General features: G+C 43.2%; 1 protein-coding gene across 1 annotated transcript in view; it reads right to left on the bottom strand.

Moving 5' to 3' along the window:
• Window positions 1–23,997, bottom strand: part of LOC134568994 (cytochrome P450 4B1-like) — a 79,008-nt gene extending 55,011 nt beyond the window's left edge. The window contains exons 1-3 of the mRNA XM_063427767.1: window positions 23,629–23,997; window positions 7,825–7,969; window positions 4,421–4,465 (exon numbers count right to left, since the gene is read on the bottom strand). Coding sequence (XP_063283837.1) covers window positions 4,421–4,465; window positions 7,825–7,969; window positions 23,629–23,817 — 379 coding nt within the window. The 5' untranslated portion in view covers window positions 23,818–23,997. The remainder of the gene's footprint in view (window positions 1–4,420; window positions 4,466–7,824; window positions 7,970–23,628) is intronic.
• Between the last annotated feature and the right edge of the window lie 969 nt (window positions 23,998–24,966).

The raw sequence follows: 24,966 nt of genomic DNA, 5'->3' as shown, positions 1-24,966 counted from the left end.
GTGTATGTGGACAATTTTGATGGAAGGCAGAGGACACAATGGATCATTGCTGGGAAGTTGGGAAATAGGTAAAACAAAGGAGAGAAAGAAAGGCAGGCAATAAATACAAACCTCTCAACTGTCCCTAGTTAGGAGGGACATTCCCTGTTTTGGGCCCAAATCCCTAATGTCCCTCTTTTTCTACAGGCTCCCTATTGTTGATGTGTCTTTCTGTGCCACAGAGCTCCACTGCAATAATACTCCTAGCAATGCGTATTTAACCCTTTCCCAGCGTGTAGAGCAAAGCATTCAGTGCGCGTGGCATTGTGTCACAGGCTTTCTTGCAGTCAATCCATTGGACTGTCTGGTTCTAGAATCCCATGTTACTGCATGGTCTACCAGCAGTTAGTGATTTGATCCTCAGATGTTGTTTACAATCCCCTTTTGAGTATTTCCCATCTATATGACCATCGACCTTGGAGGCTATAATGTCTGACAGGGCCATTCATGTTGTTGGGAGGCAGATAAATGGTCGTTAAATCGATGGTGTTGTTCTCTTGTGAGGGCCCTTTATGACCAGTATTGTTCTGCCTTCTGTTAGCCTGTCCATGTGGGAGCCCATTGCTATTATATTGTTCATTTGTGCTGCTAGGCTTTCAAGCAGCATTGTTAGGTTCTTTATCCAGGAGGTCTGGATCATGTCAGGTCCTGGGGCTGACCAAATCTTTATGTGGGCTACTCGTTTTGGATAACTTCCACTGTGATAGTGACTGGTTTATGTGGTATGCTTATAGGTCTGGTAGCCAGTCGGCCTTAGTATGCGATGCTTCTTTCTTCCAGATGTTCTTCCGGTACTGTTCAGTCTCTGATCTGAGTGGCTCTTTTGTGGATATGTGGTGGTTACCCTGCAGTTGTGCATACACCTTGGATGGTTCTTTGGTAAACAGGGCATTTATTATTTGCTTCTCTGATGTACCTGCTCAGTCTGGTTGCCAGTGCTGTCAGCCTTTGCCCAGGGCCGGCGCTACCTGTTAGGCGGACAGGCAGCCGCCTAGGGCGCCCCTTGGGAAGGGGCGCCGCCAGGAGCGCCGGCCCCCCTAATGCTGCAGCCGCCCGAGCGCTCTGCAGAGAGCCTCAGGCGGCTGCAGCTTTGCCCGGGCTGGTGCGTCCATGAGGGCGCACCGCCTGTGCGCAGCATGAGGAGAGGGACTAACAGGAGGGAAGCGCTCAGCGCTCCCTCCTGTCACTCCCTCACTGTAGCGTGGCCGAGCATCTGTCTCCTGTACCCGGCCGGACTAAAAGGAAGTGAACACTGAGTGTTCACTTCCTTTTAGTCCGGCCGGGTACAGGAAACAAAAGCTCCCTGTACCCGTGGACCATACAGCGCTCGGCCACGCTACATCATAGGTAGGGGAGGGGGGGAAGAAGGAAACAGGGAGGGAGGGAGGGGAGAAGGAAACAGGGAGGGAGGGAGGGAGGGGAGAAAGAAACAGGGAGGGAGGGTGAAAAAGAAACAGGGAGGGGGGGGAGAAAGAAACGGGGGGGAGAAAGAAACAGGGAGGGAGGGGGGGAGAAAGAAACAGGGAGGGAGGGAGGGGAGAAGGAAACAGGGAGGGAGGGAGGGAGGGGAGAAAGAAACAGGGAGGGAGGGAGGGGGAGAAAGAAACAGGGAGGGGGAGAAAGAAACAGGGAGGGGGGAGAAAGAAACAGGGAGGGAGGGGGGAGAAAGAAACAGGGAGGGAGGGGGGGAGAAAGAAACAGGGAGGGAGGGGGGAGAAAGAAACAGGGAGGGGGGAGAAATAAACAGAGAGGGAGGGAGGGGGGAAAGAAACAGGGAGGGAGGGGGGAGAAAGAAACAGGGAGGGGGGGCTGAGAAAGAAACAGGGAGGGAGGGAGGGGGAGAGAAAGAAACAGGGAGGGGGGAGAAAGAAACAGGGAGGGAGGGGGGAGAAAGAAACAGGGAGGGAGGGAGGGAGGGGGGGGAAATAAACAGGGAGGGAGGGAGGGGGGATAAATAAACAGGGAGGAGAAATAAACAGGGTGAGAAATAAACAGGGAGGGAGGGGAAAGAAAGAAACAGGGAGGGAGGGGGGAAGAAAGAAACTGACGGGGGAGGGGGGAAGAAAGAAACTGACAGGGGGAGGGGGGAGAGAAAGAAACTAACAGGGAGGGGGGAAAGAAACTAACAGGGAGAAAGGGAAGAAACTAACAGGGAGAGAGGGAAGATACTAACAGGGAGGGGGGAAAGAAACTAACGGGGGGAGAAACTGACAGGGGGGGAAGAAACTAACAGGGAGAGGGGAAAGAAACTAACAGGGAGAGAGGGAAGAAACTAACAGGGAGGGGGGAAAGAAACTAACAGGGAGGAGGAAAGAAACTAACAGGGAGGGGGGGGGAGAAACTAACAGGGGGGAGAAGCTGACAGGGAAGGGAGGAGAAAGAAACTGACAGGGAGGGGGGTAGAAAGAAACTGACAGGGAGGGGGGGAAGACATTGACAGGGAGGGGAATTGACGGGGAGGGGGGAGTGACAGGAGAGGGAGGGAGGAGTGACAGGAGAGGGAGGGGGAATGAGAGTAACAAGGGAGGGGGGAGAAGAGAGTGATAAGGGAGGGGGGAGAGTGACATTCATCACACACACACACACAATCACACACAATGCACCCCTTACACACAAAGACAATGCACCCCTTGCACACAGAAAAACACACAATGCATTACACACACAATGCATTACACACACACACACACGCAATGCAACCCTTACATACACATCCCTTGCAGCCCTTACACATACAAACACAAATTCACACAATGCATTCCTTACACACAAATCAGGACATCCCCTACACACTCCACCCCCCTGTGAACAAACTCATTGGTGGACCCTGGGACCCAGACCTTGAGCTGTGTAAAGGGCCCCCCAAAAATGGAGCTGCTTCCCGTTCTCCCAGAACATTGATTTTTGTGACCACAGTTACAAACAGCCTCCAGAGAGCCTGGTCTACACCAGACCAGTGGAGCCAGACTGCAGCTAGAGCCCATCATCATCCTCATCTGGTTGTAAGTAGGCAATCTAGTATATTATTTGTGGCACTAATCTCTAATTTACCTCACATTAAAGAAACACTATAGTCCCCAGAACCACTGCAGCTTAATGTAGTGGTTCTGGTGTCTATAGCCTGTCCCTGCAGGCCTTTTAATGTGAACACGGCGGCACTGCAACACTTGCGTTAGTTAACATGGCAGGTCATATGGGTGGGGCATTGTGATGTCACGGGGGGGGGGGGGCGGCAAACTTTACTTTTGCCTAGGGCGGCAAAAATCCTTGCACTGGCCCTGCCTTTGCCTCTGGTGTGGGCATACCCTTGTATTTCTTCACTGGCCAATCTGGCAAATTTCAATGTGTAAAATGTGAAATGGGCAAGCTCTTTATTGGACCCTTTAACGTTACAACCCCCCCCCCCCCCCCCCCCCCCCCAGTAAAACTAATGGTATTATGACATTCAAAGTTAAAATGCCATGCAAAACTTGGGAAATAACAATATGTCTTAATTGCTCACACTTTTGTAGATATTATTCATATTAAATTATGTTTCATATATACATTTCTTAGTCTTATTTCTCCTAAACAAAATTATATATAACAAGTGTGGGTGCACTTAATATGAAAGAGGTAAATTATGGTTGAACAACATATAGCTAAAATTCTAGGTTAAATTTTGATTTAGAACTTTAAAAATGACCTCCATCCTTAAGTGGTTTAACTATAATAAATGTGTTTTCTAAATCTGCCTGTGTAAATAAGATACATTGCTCTTGTTCTAAATTAGTTTCTTTTTCTAAAAACACCTTAGACACAACTGGGTAATCCCTAATTCCTAGACTGTTAGGGGGTACTTGAGGACTGAGTTGGGAACCACTGACCTAGACGGAGTTCTTTGCATGGGTCATGGGACAATATACTTTATTTGCAGTAATATATTATAAAACTGTACCCTGACCTGTATTAGCAGATAACATGGTGACTTTTGAACGTTACCTGTGCCAACTCCTATTGATAATCAACAAGCTTCAGCTTATTAAAAGATTACTTGAGATTTATTAAACCGAGGGCAAACCATTAAAGAAGAATTCTAAATTGACTGGATGTGGTGGGAGCTACAATCCACAGCAGTCGGAGTAAGACAGAGCAAGCAATTTATGGCACTCCAATTTCTGTGAAATAAAACCCAAATAAAAAGAAAAAAATCATTACATAAAAATATTATGTAATACATCATGGTGAATTGTATTTGGGGGTGAATGCTAGAGGAAGGATTGTGGACATGTCCATTTCAGCCTTTGTAAAATTATTATTATTATTATTATTATTATGATGTTATTTATATAATCAAATTCATCAAATTCTGCAGCGCTTTACAATGGGTGGGCATGCTTACCAATCCAGGGAATTAGATGTTCATAGTTCACATTATCCTTGCGGTCTGTAATAACCAGAAGAAAAAAAATGAAATGCTAAATATAACTAAATCCTGGTTATTACAACACTGTAAGCCAATCACTGAATAGGCAATAAGTAGTAACAGACAGCAGTACAAAGTCAGACAGGAATTCCTTACAAATTTACTAATATAAAAAGTATTACACAATACAATAAAAGTACACAGCTCTTGGAGAGGACAGGAAAATAAAACCATGAAGACAAAGTAATATCTCAGAAATGGCTAAAACAAAGGTTTCTTTTTTTTTTTTTTTAGAAACTCACCCAAAATAATCCTTAAAGGGACATTCTACCTACCATAACCACTATAAATTATTATGTATTAATATTATTTATTCTGCGTGTAGCCTTTGGTTATTGGTCTCCTGTTTTTGAGCATTTTTAATAAAATCGGGCTCTGTGTATCAGACACTAAAGGCCCGTTATAAAATATGAAATAAACAGATTTGTAACATCTAGTAATTGGTGTACTGCAAATTAGATTGTCATAATAATGAACCGATGTGTATTTGCTTGTTTTCTTTTTTCACTAGAGCTTCTATTTATATTGTCTACGTCAATGTAATAATTGAGCCAAAGTGGAAGTACAGGGGAAACATATTTTAGTTTCTAAGCAAACTCCCAACAGCCTTTTAGGAGGGACAGACCCTATTTTCCCAAATTTCTCTGTGCCTCCTTTTTATCCAAATATCCAAATTTCCCTCTTTTCTAGAGTTGTTGGTGTGTACAGGGCCGGCCCTAGGCCATTAGGTGCCCTGTGCGAAAAATCTTCACAGAGCCTCCATCCCAGTCATACACGTTCATCCATGTATGTGTGTTTGTATAGGGGATTTATTACATTAATAATAATTTTAAAACAAATATTAATTCTCCCTTCCCAGTTGTTACCTTTCAGTGAAAGGGGGAATGCTGATCTCTGGTGTTCCCCCTTCACCGGGTGCAGACTATGAGTCCTCGTTAGCGCGGGCATTTATAGTGTCAGAGCTTTCCTGTGGTAATCCGCAGCAACGCACTTATTGCCCGGAGCTCTGAAGACAGCTACTTATGGTCTGCAGCCAGCAAAAGTGCAGGCCAAAGGTGCCAAAGGTGCAAACACAGAGGCACTCTCACACACACACACACACGTAGACAGTCACACACACACACGCGCAAACAGTCACACACACACATAGACAGTCACACACACACACACACATGCAAACAGTCTCACACACACACACACACACACACACACAAACAGCTACTTATGATCAGGCCAGAGGTGCCAGACTGCATCCCCTGCATTAACGAGGGGCAGACTAAATATGTCACACACAGGCAGACAGTCACACATGCTCAGTTACAGGCAGACAGTGACACACACACAGGCAGACAGTCACACACACGCACAGACAGTCACACACAGACAGTTACCTCTTTCCATTATGGGATGGTAGGGACTAGGGGGGAGTGGAGGCAGTGAAACTGTAGTCTAGTTGTTGGGGAAGCAAGGACTCCTGCTCCCCCCTTCCTGTGCAGCAGTTACCAGGGGCTTCTGGGAGCTTTTAACCCCGCCCCCGATGCCATGTTAGCCCCTCCGCTCGGTAAGCTCTGCCCTGCTGCCTAGCTATTTTTTCATAGACATAATGAAATCCTCCACCCAGGTACCTGATCCAGCTTCCCCCTGCACAGCTGTCACCCAGGCCATGTGTGAGCTGTGTCGGCCACATGGGGCCACCTGCTCCATGGCGAACTGTGCAGCTGCATGGCTCGCACACCCCTAAGGCTGGCCCTGGGTGTGTATAATATGTGTCTTTAAACTACAATAAATGTGTTTAGAAATCATTCTGTGTAAATAAGATACATTTACTCAAATCATTTTTGTTGCATAAATTGTTATTAGTCAGTCAACAGCCTCGCTCCAGACAACACCTCCACTTACACCCCTAAAATTAAAGAATCCCTCTTTGTCAATTTGACACTAATGCATAGTCAAAGTAGTCTACCTGTCCCCAGCTCAGTTGGCAATTTTGGTAATTTTTCCATTAGCTCATTATATAGTAGATAATAAAGATGACAAATTTGGCCATATCGCAGTCTAAAGGAATGTGTTTTGTTTTGCGCTATTTTTGTTTTAGCTATAATAATGAATGTTTTTAAAAAATTTTATTATTTTTAGTTTAAATATATTTAGTAACTAAATGTAAATGTGTTTTATGAATAAAAATCTTAATCTTTTTTTTTTTTTTTTAAGCCAAACATTTTCAAAACTTTTGGGTGCAAACCCCAATGAAATGAGCTGCACGCACTTACACTTTGATCACTGTATTTCTAATCTAACAGAGCCAATTCCTGGTCCAGCAATGGGATTACGCTGAATATTATCATATTTTTTAATTCGATAATCTTTTTTGTAGTTTTGGTCTACAAACATTGTATGTATTTTTTTTTTCCTGCTTTTAGGTTTTTTGTTATCATCTACATTTAAAGGCACACTTGAGACCCTTACAGCACTTTAGCTTACTGAAATATTTTATGTGTGTAGTGTGTCCTTTAACCCCTTAAGGACCAAACTTCTGGAATAAAAGGGAATCATGACACGTCACACATGTCATGTGTCCTTAAGGGGTTAAAAAAATTAAAATAAAAAAAGGATATTTCAATGCAAATTTACACTATTGTAAATTAACTCTATTGCAACTCCCTGACTTTCAAGCAGACCACTTATCCTGTTACTTCCTGGTTTATTTAGCACCGTGGAGCATAACTTAAAAGGCAGCAATTGCCTAGGGCACCCCATTGAGCTGCATTGAAAAGTCTGATTGGACAGGAACAGAATGTCTGGGCAGGGTTAGAAGGGGAGGGCTTGCAAAGGCTGCAGACTTTTGCTGTTGGTGTTAGATATTCCCCCAATGAAAAAAAAATGCTTAATTAAATACATGTATGTTTTAATAGGGAGTATATCTACTAAACAGTGATTTTATTTATTTATTTTTTTACATTTGGGCAGTGGATTGCCCCTTTCACAGGGAGCAATTGCAGCTTTTTAAAGGCTGTAGAGAAAAGGCTAGGCATACCAGCTACAGACATAGAGCAAGGAATTTGTTCAACTACAAGCCCCAAACAACGATTTTCTTCACTAAACACTGAAGTGAAGTGATTTGAAAATTGAATTGTAAATAAAAAAAAGACTAAAATGCTGATTTGGAAAAATTCAGATATAGTCACAGCTATTTTAGTCTGAATTTGGCAAGTTAGCTTTTAAATCAGTTTGGTGTTTAGCGAATACACCTTTCACTGATTTGGCAGTTCATTAGGATAATGGCTAAAGCTAAGAGTTCATGAATAATTAAAGCACGTTACCTGTCCTTGAGAGTAAAGTTTTGGCATATTCTGGATGAGTGATGTTTAAATATGCAACAAACTGCCCAAACCACAAAGGATTGGCATATGGGAATTGGGTGGCCCAGGACACGAGTGTATCCAGTGTCTTCCCATCTTCATAAAACTGCAGTATAAAACATAACACATCAGACATTAGAGATTAATGGAGAACTAAAACATCAGTAGAAATTACACCATTGGATAAACTATTGAAAATGACATAACTTTTGTTGGTCTTTTTTTATTATTATTATTATTATTAATTTTTATTGGAAACATTTGTCATGTACAGAATAGAAAGAAGTCACGATTACATGCTTTATATTTGCATTACAATACAGTAGTGTTGTTCAATGTTTACTGTAAGAATACATTTACATCATATACACCATTTAGCTGATGGAATAAGTGAAGGAATGCAGTTGTGGATATAACCCTTATCTACAAGTCTGTGTACTCTTGGTGTGGTCTGTACAGGAGTACAGCCTGCGTAGACGGTGGCTTGAGACATAGATATATGTAAAACATTTCAAATATGCCACTGAAATCGCTCGTTGCTTGCTTTTGTAATGGTAGGTCTTCAAGTTTAAATACATTCTAATGTGTCAGTGGCGTACACACAATCCATGGGACCCGGATGCGAAACTGATCCGTGGGCCCACCTCCCTATCTCTCCCCCCCCCCCCCCCGACAGACACACACATACATACATACATAGAGACACACACACGTAGACACATACACACACACATACAGACAGGCACACATATATACAGACACACACACATACAGACCAACACACAGACACAGACAGACACCCACACAGACAGACACATACACATACAGACACACACACACACACACATACAGACATACATACAGACAGACAGACAGACACACACACACACACAAGACACACATACATACAAAGACACATACATACCTACAAACAGACAGGCACAAATACACACAGGCAGACACACACACAAACACATACAGACACACACACACACACAAACATACAAAGGTGCATAAATACAAACAGACAGGCACATACACACACATACAGGCAGACACACACAGACATACAGACAGACACACACAGACAGACACACACACATTCATACATACACAGACAGGCAAACATACAGACACATACATACAGACAGACACATTCATACAAAGACATACATACAAACAGACAGAAACACATACAAACAGACAGGCATACATACAGATAGACAGACAGACACACAGACAGACACATACATACAAACACACATACACACACAAAATGTTTAAGTCACCCTCCTGTTTCCTACCTTTAGGTGCAGGAGGGTGACTTTCCCTGGGGTCCAGTGGTGGCTCAGGTTGATGGGAGTCAGAGTTTCCACTCTGACTCCCTGTTCTTCCTCCCACGCGGCTCTCTGTATGCTGGGAGGAGTACCGTGCAGTCACTTCCTCCCAGCTTGTGATGTTATCACAGGGGTCCGGTCGCGCTGTTAACCCCCTTAAGGACACATGACATGTGTGACATGTCATGAATCCCTTTTATTCCAGAAGTTTTATCCTTAAGGGGTTAAAGCACCCAGCGCTGATCGGGCCCCCTGACAATCCATATCCATAGGGTGGCCCTGACAGCATGGGCCACCCGATGGACCCCTTGGACGGCGGCCCCGGCACGGGCCAGGGCCACAAAAGATGGCGGAAGGTCGCAGCTGCGCCCCTGCGACCGCGGTATGTACAACAGTGTAATGTGTATATCCACAGCTGTTGGGATTTTGTGTAGTCTTTGGAGAGTAATCTATTGTTTGCAGTACATGAGCAGCGACTGAGGGTGGTATTGAACTGGGGGAAAGGAACCAATAACAAAAAGAGTAAGATAGAACAAAATAAAATACTGTAGATAACGTGAGATAAAATAAGAGAGAGCCCTGAGCGAAATTTTAGAAATGGTATTAGTGGTTGTATAGGATCTCCAGTAGTGAATCAGGGGACCTTGTCTTTGATAAGGCATAGTCAACATTGTGGTATTGTGTCAGTGTATCACCTTGTGTAGTTACTTGAAGATAGCTTGAAGTCTCTATTCAACAAGGAGACTATACACGCTTAACTAGAGTTACATAATTACATAATTACATAACTGAAAAGAGACTTGCGTCCATCAAGTTCAGCCTTCCTCACATATGTTTTTGCTGTTGATCCAAAAGAAGGCAAAAAACCCAGTCTGAAGCGCTTCCAATTTTTCAACAAACTAGGAAAAAATTCCTTCTTGACCCCAAAATAGTTATTTACAAAAAATCTAAAACCAATATTTCAATGGAAGAGGTGAGGGGATATATGTCTGTTGTGATTTATGTGGGTGACTCCTCCATATAAGCTATCCATGGTTGCTAAATACATTTATATGTGAAAGCTTTGCCCAGTGAAGACCAGGGCCGGACTGGCCCACCGGGATACCGGGAAATTTCCCGGTGGGCCGCGGCACCTGGGGGGCTGGAGAGAGAGAGGGAGCCCTGCTCCCTATATTGTATTTATATCGGGGCCGCCGGCCGCATGTCGGTGCCGCCGGGTGGCCAGTCCGGCGGAACACTCTGAGGTGATTAGTCACCTTGCGGCCGGCGGCCCGATCTCCTGTGCTGTACTGCTGTCAGTATCAGTGAGTGTGCCGGGCGGCCACCTAAGTGATCCGGCGATACACTCACTGATATTGACAGCAGCATAGCTGTCAGCACAGGAGGACTGAGGGAGGGGGCGGAGCTAACTACCATGCTCCCTCGCGGTTCCCATGATTCCCAGCATGGACACATCATAGAGTAGTGATTACTCTATGATGTGGCTGTGCTGGGAATTATGGGAACCGCAAGGGAGCATGGTAGTTAGCTCCGCCCCCTCCCTCAGTCCTCCTGTAACAGCAGGTACACAGAAAAATAGGGGAAGGGGACAAAAGCTTGACATTTAAAAACAAAAAAATGTTTTTCACTGTAATAGATTGAATAGCAGTTAGTTGTCTGCCAGCTTCTGTGTCAGGCTCACAGTGGATACTGTGCCCACTTGCCCAGTTCCACCACTCATATCTGGTGTCACAATAGCTTAAGCTTGACATTTAAAAACAAAAACATTTTTTCACTGTAATAGATTGAATAGCAGTTAGTTGTCTGCCAGTTCTGTGTCAGGCTCACAGTGGATACTGTGCCCACTTGCCCAGTTCCACCACTCATATCTGGTGTCACAATAGCTTAAGCTTGACATTTAAAAACAAAATTTTTTTTTCACTGTAATAGATTGAATAGCAGTTAGTTGTCTGCCAGCTTCTGTGTCAGGCTCACAGTGGATACTGTGCCCATACTGTGTGGATACTGTAAGCTAATAGCAGTCAGTGTCCTTCAAGCTGGTGTGTCAGGCCTTCAGCGTGTACTCTGCCAACCTCTGCAAGTGCACTTTGCCACTCATATCTGGTGTGACTATAGCGTGCCTTTAAAAAGAAAAAAAGTTTTTCACTGTAAGCTAATAGCAGTCAGTGTCCTTAAAGCGGGTGTCAGACCTTCAGCGTGTACTCTGCCAACCTCTGCCAGTCCACTTTGCCACTCATATCAGGTGTGACAATAGCGTGCTTTTAAAAAGAAAAAAAGGTTTTCCACTGTAATAGATTGAATAGCAGTTAGTTGTCTGCCAGATTCTGTGTCAGGCTCACAGTGGATACTGTGCCCACTTGCCCAGTGCCACCACTCATATCTGGTGTCACAATAGCTTAAGCTTGACATTTAAAAACAATTTTTTTTTTCACTGTAATAGATTGAATAGCAGTTAGTTGTCTGCCAGCTTCTGTGTCAGGCTCACAGTGGATACTGTGCCCACTTGCCCAGTGCCACCACTCATATCTGGTGTCACAATAGCTTAAGCTTGACATTTAAAAACACAAAAATGTTTTTCACTGCAATAGATTGAATAGCAGTTAGTTGTCTGCCAGCTTCTGTGTCAGGTTCACGGTGGATACTGTGTCCACTTGCCCAGTGCCACCACTCATATCTGGTGTCACAATAGCTTAAGCTTGCATTTAAAAACAAAAAAAATGTTTGCACTGTAATAGATTGAATAGCAGTTAGTTGTCTGCAAGCGTCTGGGTGTACTCTGCCAACCTCTGCCAGTCCACTTTGCAACTCATATCAGGTGTGACAATAGCGTGCCTTTAAAAAAAAATAAGTTTTTCACTGTAAGCTAATAGCAGTCAGTGTCCTTAAAGGGGGTGTCAGGCCTTCAGCGTGTACTCTGCCAACCTCTGCAAGTGCACTTTGCCACTCATATCTGGTGTGACTATAGCGTGCCTTTAAAAATAAAAAAAGTTTTTCCACTGTAATAGATTGGATTGTCAGGGTATTTATATCGGCAGACATTTTGTGCTATGATAGAAATACAAAGTGTATATTCTGAAGTCATTGCTAAACAGACCAGACTCCATTTTGTATCTTCAAGCTAACAAAAGAGACACAAAAGTTCTATCCTTTCTCTAAAACTGACTGCTTTGCCCGAGCAAATAGATAAGACATTGAGAATGGGGGTGGACAGACTGTCTAATTGCAAATGGAATATAATAAATTCTAAAAACCCAGACCTGGGTGACAGAGGATTAAATAATTAAATTTTACTTTCTATACCAACAGATTCTCATTGTATTTTGAGTTCATCTATAGTGTTATAAGCTGTCATATTAGGAATTATAGCAGAATTTGCAGACGCATAGTCTGGACAAAACTGAGAAAGACCCTGTGATCTGACAGATAAAATAAGTTATAGGCTACATAAAGATAACATAAATGACATCAAAAATAGCCACCAGGAAAAGTTAACTCTTTCCTGGATAGGTATGTCTAGTGGAACAATACCGCCATCTAGAGTCCAAATATTAAAATGGTTACCTAGAAGGCAACCACACCCCACATTTGTGATTGGCTATCACTTAGAGGAATTTCCCCTTTAAAAAGTTAAGACAAGGGAAGAGTGGGGGATTCAAAGATTGAAGAGAGAGAGATTACAACACTCTCGGGAGATTCAGAGAGATCCAGGCAGAATCGGACACTCAGAAAATCAAGACACTCCATGCAGAGAAAGAGACCCATGACACTTAGCTACCTGAGAACATCTGATGAGAAAATATCTACTTAACTGGTAAATATACAGGCATTTAATTAATTAAATTAAATTAATTAAAATTAATAGCATGATATATGACTGGATAAATCGTGATTAGATTTCATATTTAGAAATTTTAATTATTAAAGAATATATATATGGTTATAGCATCCCATCTGCAGCTGGGATTAATATAGCCATTAATGTATTTGTGTGATTAATATCACGTTAGCATATCATGACCATTTATCCAGCTGTATTGATTGGCTCTAAAATAAGATAAAATATCTATTTAGACAAATTAATTAAAATATCAGCTTATGTAACATAGTAAGATTTCTCATTGGATGCAAGGAAATGATTAAAGACTATAACTTTTAAATATTAATTTTTATTTAAAACCACACAGAAATAGATCTTAAATCCCTAGAGGAGGTCTAGCCAGCATTGAAAGGGTTACTTCTGCCAGAAAGTTATACTGCAGCTCTAAGGAATGCTCTGTCTCCCTATGAAACATTCCCTCTGTGAAGTCCATCGTAAATCTTATCTTGACAGCTTGTAGATTCAATGCTTTATTAACCAGGAAGTAAACTGCCACTTTGTATTGCATATTGTTTTTATATACTGCATATTAATTATTATTGCCATATTGTATTACATATTCATGTTATACTGAAAATTCCATTGATTATTATCATGCATGTTACTTATATTATCATTTGAATATAAAAATAAATATCTATTTTTTTTAACAAATTTGTGATTTTAATTACCGGTATATGGTTATACATTTCACTTATAACGATAAACGTTCTTAAGGATCTGAGAATTTAAATAGTGGGAAATTCTCAAACTGTTTACAATTATTATCCCATAAATATCCCCACAGGATAGCAGTTAGTTGTCTGCCAGCTTCTGTGTCAGGCTCACAGTGGATACTGTGCCCACTTGCCCAGTGCCACCACTCATATCTGGTGTCACAATAGCTTAAGCTTGCATTTAAAAACAAAAAATATTTTTTCACTGTAATAGATTGAATAGCAGTTAGTTGTCTTCAAGCGTCTGGGTGTCAGGCCTTCAGCGTGTACTCTTCCAACCTCTGCAAGTGCACTTTGCCACTCATATCTGGTGTGACTATAGCGTGCCTTTAAAAAAAAAAAAAAAGGTTTTCACTGTAAGCTAATAGCAGTCAGTGTCCTTAAAGCGGGTGTCAGACCTTCAGCGTGTATTCTGCCAACCTCTGCCAGTCCACATTGCCACTCATATCACAATAGCGTGCATTTAACCCCTTAAGGACCAAACTTCTGGAATAAAAGGGAATCATGACATGTCACACATGTCATGTGTCCTTAAGGGGTTAAAAACAAAAAACTTTTTCACTGTTATAGATTGAATAGCAGTTACTTGTCTTCAAGCGGGAGTGTCAGGCCAACAGTGTGTACTCTGCTAACCTCTGCCAGTGCACATTGCCACTCATATCTGGTGTCACAATAGCGTGCATTTAAAACCAAAAAACTTTTTTCACGGTTATAGATTGAATAGCAGTTACTTGTCTTCAAGCGGGTGTGTCAGGCCAACAGTGTGTACTCTGCTAACCTCTGCCAGTGCACATTGCCACTCATATCTGGTGTCACAATAGCGTGCATTTAAAACCCAAAAACTTTTTTCACTGTTATAGATTGAATAGCAGTTAGTTGTCTTCAAGTGGGTGTGTCAGGCCTACAGCGTGTACTCTGCCAACCTCTGCCACTGCACAGTGCCACTCATATCTGGTCTCACAGTAGCTTGCACGCATAGTACCACTAATCCTAAAAAAAACGACAGGCAGAGGCAGGCCACCCCGCAGGGGCCATCGTGGTCGTGGTGCTGTGATTCCCTTTGGCACTAGAATAATGCCTAGTTTTCAGAGGCCACGTACCCTGAACTTGAAAAGTTCTGAGGACATAGTTGACTGGCTAACAGAGGACACCCAATCTTCTACAGCTTCCGCTCGGAACCTTGACGCACCATCCTCCTCCAGCTTAGCTTCGGGCACCTCTCAAGATACCACTCACCCGCCTGCTGCCACCACCAACACTAGCACCACAGCCGCTTCACTTGGTATGTCAGAGGAGTTATTCACACATCCGTTTGAAGAAATGAGTGATGCGCAACCATTATTGCCAGAGGATGTAGATAACAGGGATATGTCTCAGGCAGGCAGCATTACACACATGAACGTACGGTGTGATGATGATGATTTTGTACCCGCTGCTGCTTCCTTTGCCGAGTTGTCAGATACAAGTGAAGTGGTTGATGATGACGATGCGTCCATGGATGTCACGTGGGTGCCCGCTCGGCAAGAAGAAGAACAGGACGAAAGTTCAGATGGGGAGACAGAGAGGAGGAGGAGGAGACGAGTTGGAAGCAGGGGGAGGTTGTCGCAAGGAGCTAGTGGCACAGTCAGACAGCATGCATGGGCACCCGGGGTCAGCCCGACAGCACGCCAATCAACGCATGCTGTGTCCACCACCAGAATGCCGTCATTGCAGAGCTCAGCAGGGTGGCATTTTTTTTGTGTGTCTGCCTCTGACAACAGCGATGCCATTTGCAACCTGTGCCAAAAGAAACTGAGTCGTGGGAAGTCCAACACCCACCTAGGTACAGCTGCTTTGCGTAGGCACATGATCGCACATCACAAACGCCTATGGGATCAACACATGAGTACAAGCAGCACGCAAACTCAAAGCCGCCATCCTCCTCCTGGTCCAGCATCTTCAGCCACGTCAACCACTGCTGTCCTCTTTGCCCCCTCTCAACCATCCGCCACTCCGTCTCTCGCCTTGAGCAGTTTCCGCTCATCTGCCCACAGTCAGGTGTCTGTCAAGGACATGTTTGAGCGTAAGAAGTCAATGTCAGAAAGTCACCCCCTTACCAGCGTCTGACAGCTGGCTTGTCCGAACTATTAGCCCGCCAGCTTATACCATACAAGCTGGTGGAGTCTGAGGCGTTCAAAAAATTTGCAGCTATTGGGACACCGCAGTGGAAGGAACCTGGACGAAATTTCTTTGCACAAAAGGCAATTCCCAACCTGTACTCGATTGCGCAAAAGGAAGTAATGGCATGTAAAGACGTGTTGTTGATGGAGGACATGCAGAGCTTTTTAAGTCCTACGCATCGCCACATCCCTTCGGGATCAACCCTCAGAGAACAACTCGACCGACAGGTAGCAGACTTCTTCACCTTAACTGCAGATATCGACACTCTGAGGAGCGATGAACCCCTTGACTACTGGGTGTGCAGGCTTGACCTGTGGCCTGAGCTATCCCAATTTGCGATAGAACTTCTGGCCTGCCCCGCTTCAAGTGTCCTGTCAGAAAGGACCTTCAGTGCAGCAGGAGGTATTGTCACTGAGAAGAGAAGTCTCCTCGGTCAAAAAAGTCTAGATTACCTCACCTTTATTAAGATGAATGAGGGATGGATCCCGAAGGGACTGACACTGGGCGATACATTCGACTAAAAAAGGCCTGATGAGATGAGCTGCCTTGGGCTAAAAATGGTCCACACGCTGCTGTATTTTAGCTCTGAATGCCGGTTGACTTACGTGACTTATCCGCCACCAACTAGGGTTCACACCGCAATGTTTTAGGGCACTTTCTGCCTGGGAAACAAACATCAATTTTTCTGCCCGCTGCTACAGCAGCGGCTGCAACCTTACCTAATTTTTCAGGCATGTGTACATGCCTAATTTTTCGGCCCTCTGTTGCTGCACTGTGGCTTCAAAAACCAAACCAAAAAAAAGGCACATAACAGGGATTAAACTGATAGGAATAGTACTACTTAACACACCACTCCTATCTGGTGGCACATTAGATTGCACGCGCAGTGCCCCAAATTTGAAGTAGGAGGATCGACCAAGCATCTTTTTCCATCTCCCGGATCCTAAAATCGATGCCATATACACGTCCCCTGATAGGGCGCCAGCTCGTTATTCTCTTGGGCGCCAGCTCGTTATTCTCTTTTTCACTTCACTCGGGACACTTTACTGCACTATGGGCACTTAGACCCACTCTTTGTCTTGCACACTGTTATTCCTAGCCAGCATCTGTGATGGGAAATCAGGCTGTCATCTAAACGTTTAGATTGAGCTTTAGCTTAGAACACCCTTGAAGGTGTTTAAGGAGATTAGGGCTAGTTTAGAGGATTCTTCTTAGACCTCTCTGAGTCTTTATAGCCCTTCTACCTATCCAGCATTTCTGGAAACTAGCTAAGAGAAAGGGTGGCTATGTGTCTGTGATACATTTAACTTTATATCACCTTATTGACACTTTATCACTCCGGTCTCCATACTCTCTGCCTATACCCATCTATTTAGAGGGAATTTCCTTGCCCCTGCCAATATTATATAATAGGTAATAGTATTACCATTATTACACAATTAGGTCTCTGAGGACAGGTGTCAATCCATATCTGCCCAGTGACCCTATGTAGGGGGAACAGTCCCTATTCTGCTCTGTGTCAGTGTGTATCAGGGGCTCTGAGGGCAGGTGTCAATCCATATCTGCCAAGTGACCCTATGTAGGAGGAACAGTCCCTATTCTGCTCTTTGTCAGTGTGTATCAGGGATCCTTAGGACAGGTGTCAATACATATCTGCCAAGTGACCCTCTGTAGGGGGAACAGTCTCTATTCTGCTCTGTGTCAGTGTGTATCATGGTCTCTGAGGACAGGTGTCAATCCATATCTGCCAAGTGACCCTATGTAGGGGGGACAGTCTCTATTCTGCTCTGTGTCAGTGTGTATCAGGGATCCTTAGGATAGGTGTCAATCCATATCTGCCAAGTGACCCTATGTAGGAGGAACAGTCCCTATTCTGCTCTGTGTCAGTGTGTATCAGGGATCCTTAGTAGTGATGTACCGAACTGTTCGCTGGCGAATAGTTCCTGGCGAACATAGCGTGTTCGCGTTCGCCGCCGCGGGCGAACACATGGGCGGTTCGATCCGCCCCCTATTCGTCATCATTGAGCAAACTTTGACCCTGTGCCTCACGGTCAGCAGACAAATTCCAGCAAATTAGCAGCAGACCCTCCCTTCCACACCCTCCTACCTCCCTCCCAGCATCCATTTTAGATTCATTCTGAAGCTGCATGCTTAGTGAGAGGAGGAAAAGTGTAGCTGCTGTTCATTAGATAGGGAAACTGATAGCTAGGCTAGGTTATTCAGTGTCCACTACAGTCCTGAAGGACTCATCTGATCTCTGCTGTAAGGACAGCACCCCAAAAAGCCCTTTTTAGGGCTAGAACATCAGTCTGCTTTTTTTTTCTGTGTAATGTAATTGCAGTTGCCTGCCTGCCTGTCAGCTTCTGTGTCAGGCTCACAGTGCATACCGTGCCCATTTGCCCAGTGCCACCACTCATATCTGGTGTCACAATAGCTTAAGCTTGACATTTAAAAAGAAAAAAAAAGTTTTCACTGTAATAGATTGAAGAGCAGTTAGTTGTCTGCCAGCTTCTGTGTCAGGCTCAGTGGATACTGTGCCCATTTGCCCAGTGCCACCACTCATATCTGGTGTCACAATAGCTTAAGCTTAACATTTAAAAAGAAAAAAACTTTTTTCACTGTAATAGATTGAAGAGCAGTTAGTTGTCTGCCAGCGTCTGTGTCAGGCTCAGTGGATACTGTGCCCATTTGCCCAGTGCCACCACTCATATCTGGTGTGACTATAGCGTGCCTTTAAAAACAAAAAAAGTGTTTCACTGTAAGCTAATAGCAGTTAGTTGTCTGCAAGCGTCTGGGTGTCAGGCCTTCAGCGTGTGCTCTGCCAACCTCAGCAAGTATAATTTGCCACTCATATCTGGTGTCTGTATAGCGTGCTTTTACAAAGAAAAAAAGTTTTTCAGTGTAATCTAATAGCAGTCAGTGTCCTTAAAGCGGGTGTCAGGCCTTCAGCGTGTGCTCTGCCAACGTCAGCAAGTGTAATTTGCCACTCATATCTGGTGTCTCTATAGCGTGCATTTAAAACCAAAAAACTTTTTTCACTGTAATAGATTGAAGAGCAGTTAGTTGTCTGCCAGCTTCTGTGTCAGGCTCAGTGGATACTGTGCCCATTTGCCCAGTGCCACCACTCATATCTGGTGTGACTATAGCGTGCCTTTAAAAACAAAAAAAGTTTTTCACTGTAAGCTAATAGCAGTTAGTTGTCTGCAAGCGTCTGGGTGTCAGGCCTTTAGCGTGTGCTCTGCCAACCTCAGCAAGTGTAATTTGCCACTCATATCTGGTGTCACAATAGCGTGCATTTAAAACCCAAAAACTTTTTCACTATTATAGATTGAATAGCAGTTAGTTGTCTCCAAGCGTCTGTGTGTCAGGCCTACAACGTGTACTCTGCCAACCTTTGCCAGTTCACAGTGCCACTCATTTCTGGTGTCACAATAGCGTGCATTTAAAACCCAAAAACTTTTTCACTGTTATAGATTGAATAGGAGTTAGTTGTCTTCAAGCGGGTGTGTCAGGCCTTCAACGTGTGCTCTGCAGACCTTTGCCAGTGTACTTTGCCACTCATATATGGTGTCCAAATAGCTTGCATTTAAAAACCCAAAAACTTTTTTCACTGTTATAGATTGAATAGCAGTTAGTTTTCTCCAAGCGTCTGAGTTTCAGGCCTGCTCATCTGCCCGTGTCTGTCAAGGACATGTTTGAGCGTAAGAAGCCAATGTCAGAAAGTCACCCCCTTGCCCGGTGTCTGACTATTAGCCCGCCAGCTTTTACCATACAAGCTGGTGGAGTCTGAGGCGTTCAAAAAATTTTTAGCTATTGGGACACCGCAGTGGAAGGTACCCGGACGAAATTTCTTTTCACAAAAGGCAATCCCCAACCTGTACTCGATTGTGCAAAAGGAAGTAATGGCATGTCTGGCACACAGTGTTGGGGCAAGGGTCCATCTGACCACTGATACCTGGTCTGCAAAGCATGGTCAGGGCAGGTATAACACCTACACTGCGCATTGGGTAAACCTGCTGACGGCTGCCAAGCATGGAATGCGTGGCTCTGCAGAGGAGTTGGTGACACCGCCACGACTTGCAGGCAGGCCTGCTGCCACCTCCTCTACTCCTCCTACTCCATCCTCTTCCATAACCTCCTCGGCTGAGTCCTCTTCTACTGCTGCATCTTGCTCCACATCAACGGCACCCCCCCAGCTCCCCAGGTGCTATTCCACATCCCTATTCTGCTGTGTGTCAGTGTGTATCATGGTCTCTGAGGACAGGTGTGAATCCATATCTGCCAAGTGACCCTATGTAGGGGTAACAGTCTCTATTCTGCTCTGTGTCAGTGTGTATCATGGTCTCTGAGGACAGGTGTCAATCCATATCTTCCAAGTGACTCAATGTAGGGGGAACAGTCTCTTTTCTGCTCTGTGTCAGTGTGTATCAGGGGCTTTGAGGACAGGTGTTAATCCATACCTGCCAAGTGACCCTATGTAGGGGGAACAGTCTCTATTCTGCTCTGTGTCAGTGTGTATCATGGTCTCTGAGGATGGGGAACAGTCTCTATTCTGCTCTGTGTCAGTGTGTATCATGAGGACAGGTGTTAATTCATACCTGCCAAGTGACCCTATGTAGGGGGGACAGTCTCTATTCTGCTCTGTGTCAGTGTGTATCATGTTCTCTGAGGACAGGTGTCAATCCATACCTGCCAAGTGACCCTATGTAGGGGGAACAGTCCCTATTCTGCTCTGTGTCAGTGTGTATCAGGGTCTCTGAGGACAGGTGTCAATCCATATGTCAAGGTGTCAATATGTCATATGTCAGGTGTCAATCCATATCCATTGTGATTTAGGAATGTTAGGTGATTTCTGCCCTTTATGTATTAAAACCAGACTCTACATCAACTGTGTAATTTTCCATGGGAGTTTTGACATGGATCCCCCTCCGGCATGCCACAGTCCAGGTGTTAGTCCCCTTGAAACAACTTTTCCATCACTTTTGTGGCCAGAAAGAGTCCCTGTGGGTTTTAAAATTCGCCTGCCCATTCAAGTCAATGGCGGTTCGTCCGGTTCGCAAACGTTTGCGGAAGTTCCCGTTCGCGAACCAAAAATTTTGTGTTCGCGACATCACTAATAAGGAGAGGTTTCTTAAAACATAATGTTTCTTCTCATTTTTTAAATGTCCATGGTGGAGACCCTACTGGGCTTATTTTCCATGCGATTCAACAAATTAATTGCCATTGGAGAGGGGGCCATGTCGAGTCCGCTTTGAGCCGCTGTGAGATGAGATGGATCTTTAATCTGGACACCTTGTCTCCGGGCGGACTCAACGTGGATTTCGAGATGGCAGCCTTAATATGAATTATAAAGATCATAAATTCCATATATTTTTTTAAAAATATTTTTTTTAAATATATTCACTTGATGATATATATTTTTATATCTAACTTCTCCTTATTGTGTGATATCAATTTTGCGTTGGATATATTAATCTATTGTCTGCCTATATAAAAAAATAATTTACTTATTTTCTATATATATTAGCTTCCCTTTAATATATCATATTATATGAACTCCATGCCAGTTTCCAAAATGGCAATCCTGTTAAAATGGACTTCCTGTTTGCATACATTTGGACTAAAGAACGAAAGAAGTGAATTTACGATCATGTGATACGTCCGAAAAAACCTCCGATCACATGATGTGCCTGAATATGAAATTAGCTCCGTCGACGTGATGACGTCTAAAACCAGGAAGTTACTGCATCGCCATCTTGGTATCCCGGCACACAAATGAAAACAAACCAATCGATGTATTATACAGGAGAGAAGGACGGAAAGAATATGCATCACTTATATAGAAGCTAAAGTTAAAAATCTTACCTAAGTATACTTGTGATTATTGGATGTGTTTTATATGTATTTGTGTTGATTGTATAGAAAGAAGGTATTTGACCTTCCCAATATAGCGGTATCTAAACGGAAAGACCATATATGGATTTCATTTAACATGTGTTTTAGATTGTGTAATTACCTATATATATAAATCAGAATGTAGTGAACTTACTAGATTATGCACCTGAGGAAGACCTGTTATGGTTGAAACGCGTTGTGCCTTGTTTTATTGTTGTTTTGAAAGTAAAAAACTTTTTATCTAAATCCATCTGGTGTGGCATCCGTGGTATGGGAGAAAAATACCTGATTACCGAACATCATTGGAGATATAATATAGCCAGAATAAGCTGATTATTCAAACGTTTCTACAGTAAGAGCCTGCTTCCTAAGGCTCTGCAGATCGTGAGTGACCCATTACCTCCGATTAATTCTGCCTACAATGTGTTACAGTATTATGCTATGTATATTTTTCTACTTTTAGGTTGATTCAGAGATTCACCTAATATAAGTATAATACTGGTTTATTTTATTCATTGCACATCCCTATTCCTTTTCTTTGTTTTTATCAGTAATCACAAAACAGTATCCCTGAAACCAGAATGACAGAACCAGGAAAAGAGCAGATGGGAGCGATGGCTAGTTCATAACTAGTGCTTTATAATCATACGATATCCACAACAGTCACACATATGATGGAATGTTCATAACGGGCAGGAAGTTGTTCATTTTTGTGGGTTGTACACAAGACATATGTGACATCTGTTTTTATTCAGGGACACATTAAAAATTCCATATCTGGGGTCTTACTGAGTAAATGTTACAGAGCGAGCAGTACATGGTCACATTTTACCAACAGAGATCTGAAATTTATGCATTTTATCGAAGCTTTGTGAAATATAATCCTAAACTTTGTGAAATATAATTACACTGAGATCCCGTGGAAATCGTATTGATTCACTGATTTCCTACCAGTAGTCAGTGAATATTTTCGGGCATCGCTTGTCATGACCCGCTTGAAAATATAAATGTTGAATTGTGACAAATTGAAAACTGAATTGCAAAATTAAGACAAATATTCTCCAATTCCAATATAGTTGAATTTTTGCTATTTTCCCCCTAAATTTCAGTTTATTGACTAAACCCCACAAGCCTGATAAACAATTTGGTATTTTGCACCCCTGATTGTATGAATGCAATGCTCACCATCTCTTCATACAAGGGGTGACATAGTTTAAACAAACTAAGGAGAAAGGAGCCTGCAGGAAAGCAACTGCGGACAATGAAATGTTCAGTTACTTTGTTGTAACTGAATGTTGTATTTTTATTATTTTTTTTTTATTTTTTTTCGTTCACGACCAATAAAAATGAAACATAGAAAAATAAATCATCTTTGATTTATAAAGTTATGCAAAGGTGTAAACATTTTAAAGAATGCACCAGTCTATTGAGATCTTATCTTGGTTAAAGTGGTCATTCACGACAAATGCCAATTATATTATCTACAATTATTACAAATTATAATGTAGTGGACTTTAGCAGTATAATATCTCTGTGTTATAATGTGTTTGTGCCAACACATGTCCTTTATCGTTTGCAGAAAAAGATTACTTACCATGTAACCCCTTCAGGACCAATATTAGTTAAATCTCACGACACCCATGTCATGTTATCAGATCTGCGGGAGCGAATTAACTGTGTTCACATATTTTAACACATTCTGTGACACCTTAATGCACAATACTTACAGTATAAAGTAATTTATACATTGTGACAGCTCGGTTGTCTCTGTATCCCTTACCACATCAGCCTGCCCAAACAGCCAGTGACCAGGGGGTCCGGGGAAGGGTTGCAATGCTGTCATCAAGCTCTTTCTCTTGTGGAAGAGTTGGATCCCCTTTAGCAGCACCATAGACAGACAGAACACAGCGGCTAAATACAGAATCCTATACCCATCAATAGACAGCAGAGATTCCACCAGAGATCCCATTGTCTGCAGACAGCAGAAGATGCTTTCTATGTGACTGTACTTTCTGATCGTCTTAGCAATGCAGCCTCACTGAGCTCTGCGCAGACAGCGGAAGAGGTTTGTTATATAGCCGTCCTGTCTGATTGTCTTTGCAATGCAGCCTCACTGAGCTCTGCACAGACTGTTGTGTTCACAATCCACTGACACACTGTAGCCTTTAAACGAATAAATAAATAAATAAACATACGCCCTGCCCTCTAGTGGCAATGAGGATATTTACACAGTCAGATGATTTGACCTGCGCACACTTTATGGAATTTTTTTATTAATGTTATTAGTAAAGCACCAGCACATTCCACAGCGATGTACGGCAGATAGAAAAACAATCAACTAGTTGCAATAATTCAAGTTCAGGAATAGAAGGCAATTAGGGGTCTGCTCATACCAAGTTGCTTTTTAATAGGACGCATTTTTTAAGGCCACACTGTCAACCCCCTCCTCCCCCTCTCCGCCCCAAGCAAAATGCGAATTTCATAAATATAAAATCTTTATGAAATTCTCATATTGACTGTGTTGAAATTTCACTGAAATTCCAGCCCACCAAAAACCAACTAGCTGACCTGGTAGCCTCCTGTGTCATGCTCTGCCCTGATAAGTTCACTTTGTTGTGGGTGTCACGTCCATCATCCCTGGTGTCTCCTGATAACAGGCACTGCCGCTGGGGAGTGAGACCGGTTATCTCCACTCCCTGTAGGGAACACTGCCGCTGTGGATTAAGATCGATTCTAGGTCAGAAATAAAGAAAAGAACCGTTTCTTAAAGAGAAAGAGAAGAGGAAACAATAGGAGAAAGGTAAGTTTGGCATGACAGTGCCGCTTTAAAAGGATGAGGTATGAAGAGGGGGAGTCCTAAGAAGAAAAGGTAGAGTCTAAATATTTTAGCTTAGGGGGTGCCCAAGTTTAGTCATACCTAGGGCAGCACAAAACCAATATACCCAACTGACCACCACAGTCAGTGTGAATGTGGCCAGGGGCGGGGTTCTTCTGAGACATTATAGGTGACTTATTCATAACAATTTATACAACTAAAATAGAATTTAGAACAAGAACAATGTATCTTATTGTTTTTATGCAGTTCTGTGACACGATCAGACACACCAACATTATGGAG

Source organism: Pelobates fuscus, chromosome 7 (genome assembly GCF_036172605.1).
Source record: "Pelobates fuscus isolate aPelFus1 chromosome 7, aPelFus1.pri, whole genome shotgun sequence".
Lineage (NCBI taxonomy): Eukaryota > Metazoa > Chordata > Amphibia > Anura > Pelobatidae > Pelobates > Pelobates fuscus.
This window is presented reverse-complemented; position numbering and strand designations above follow the sequence as displayed.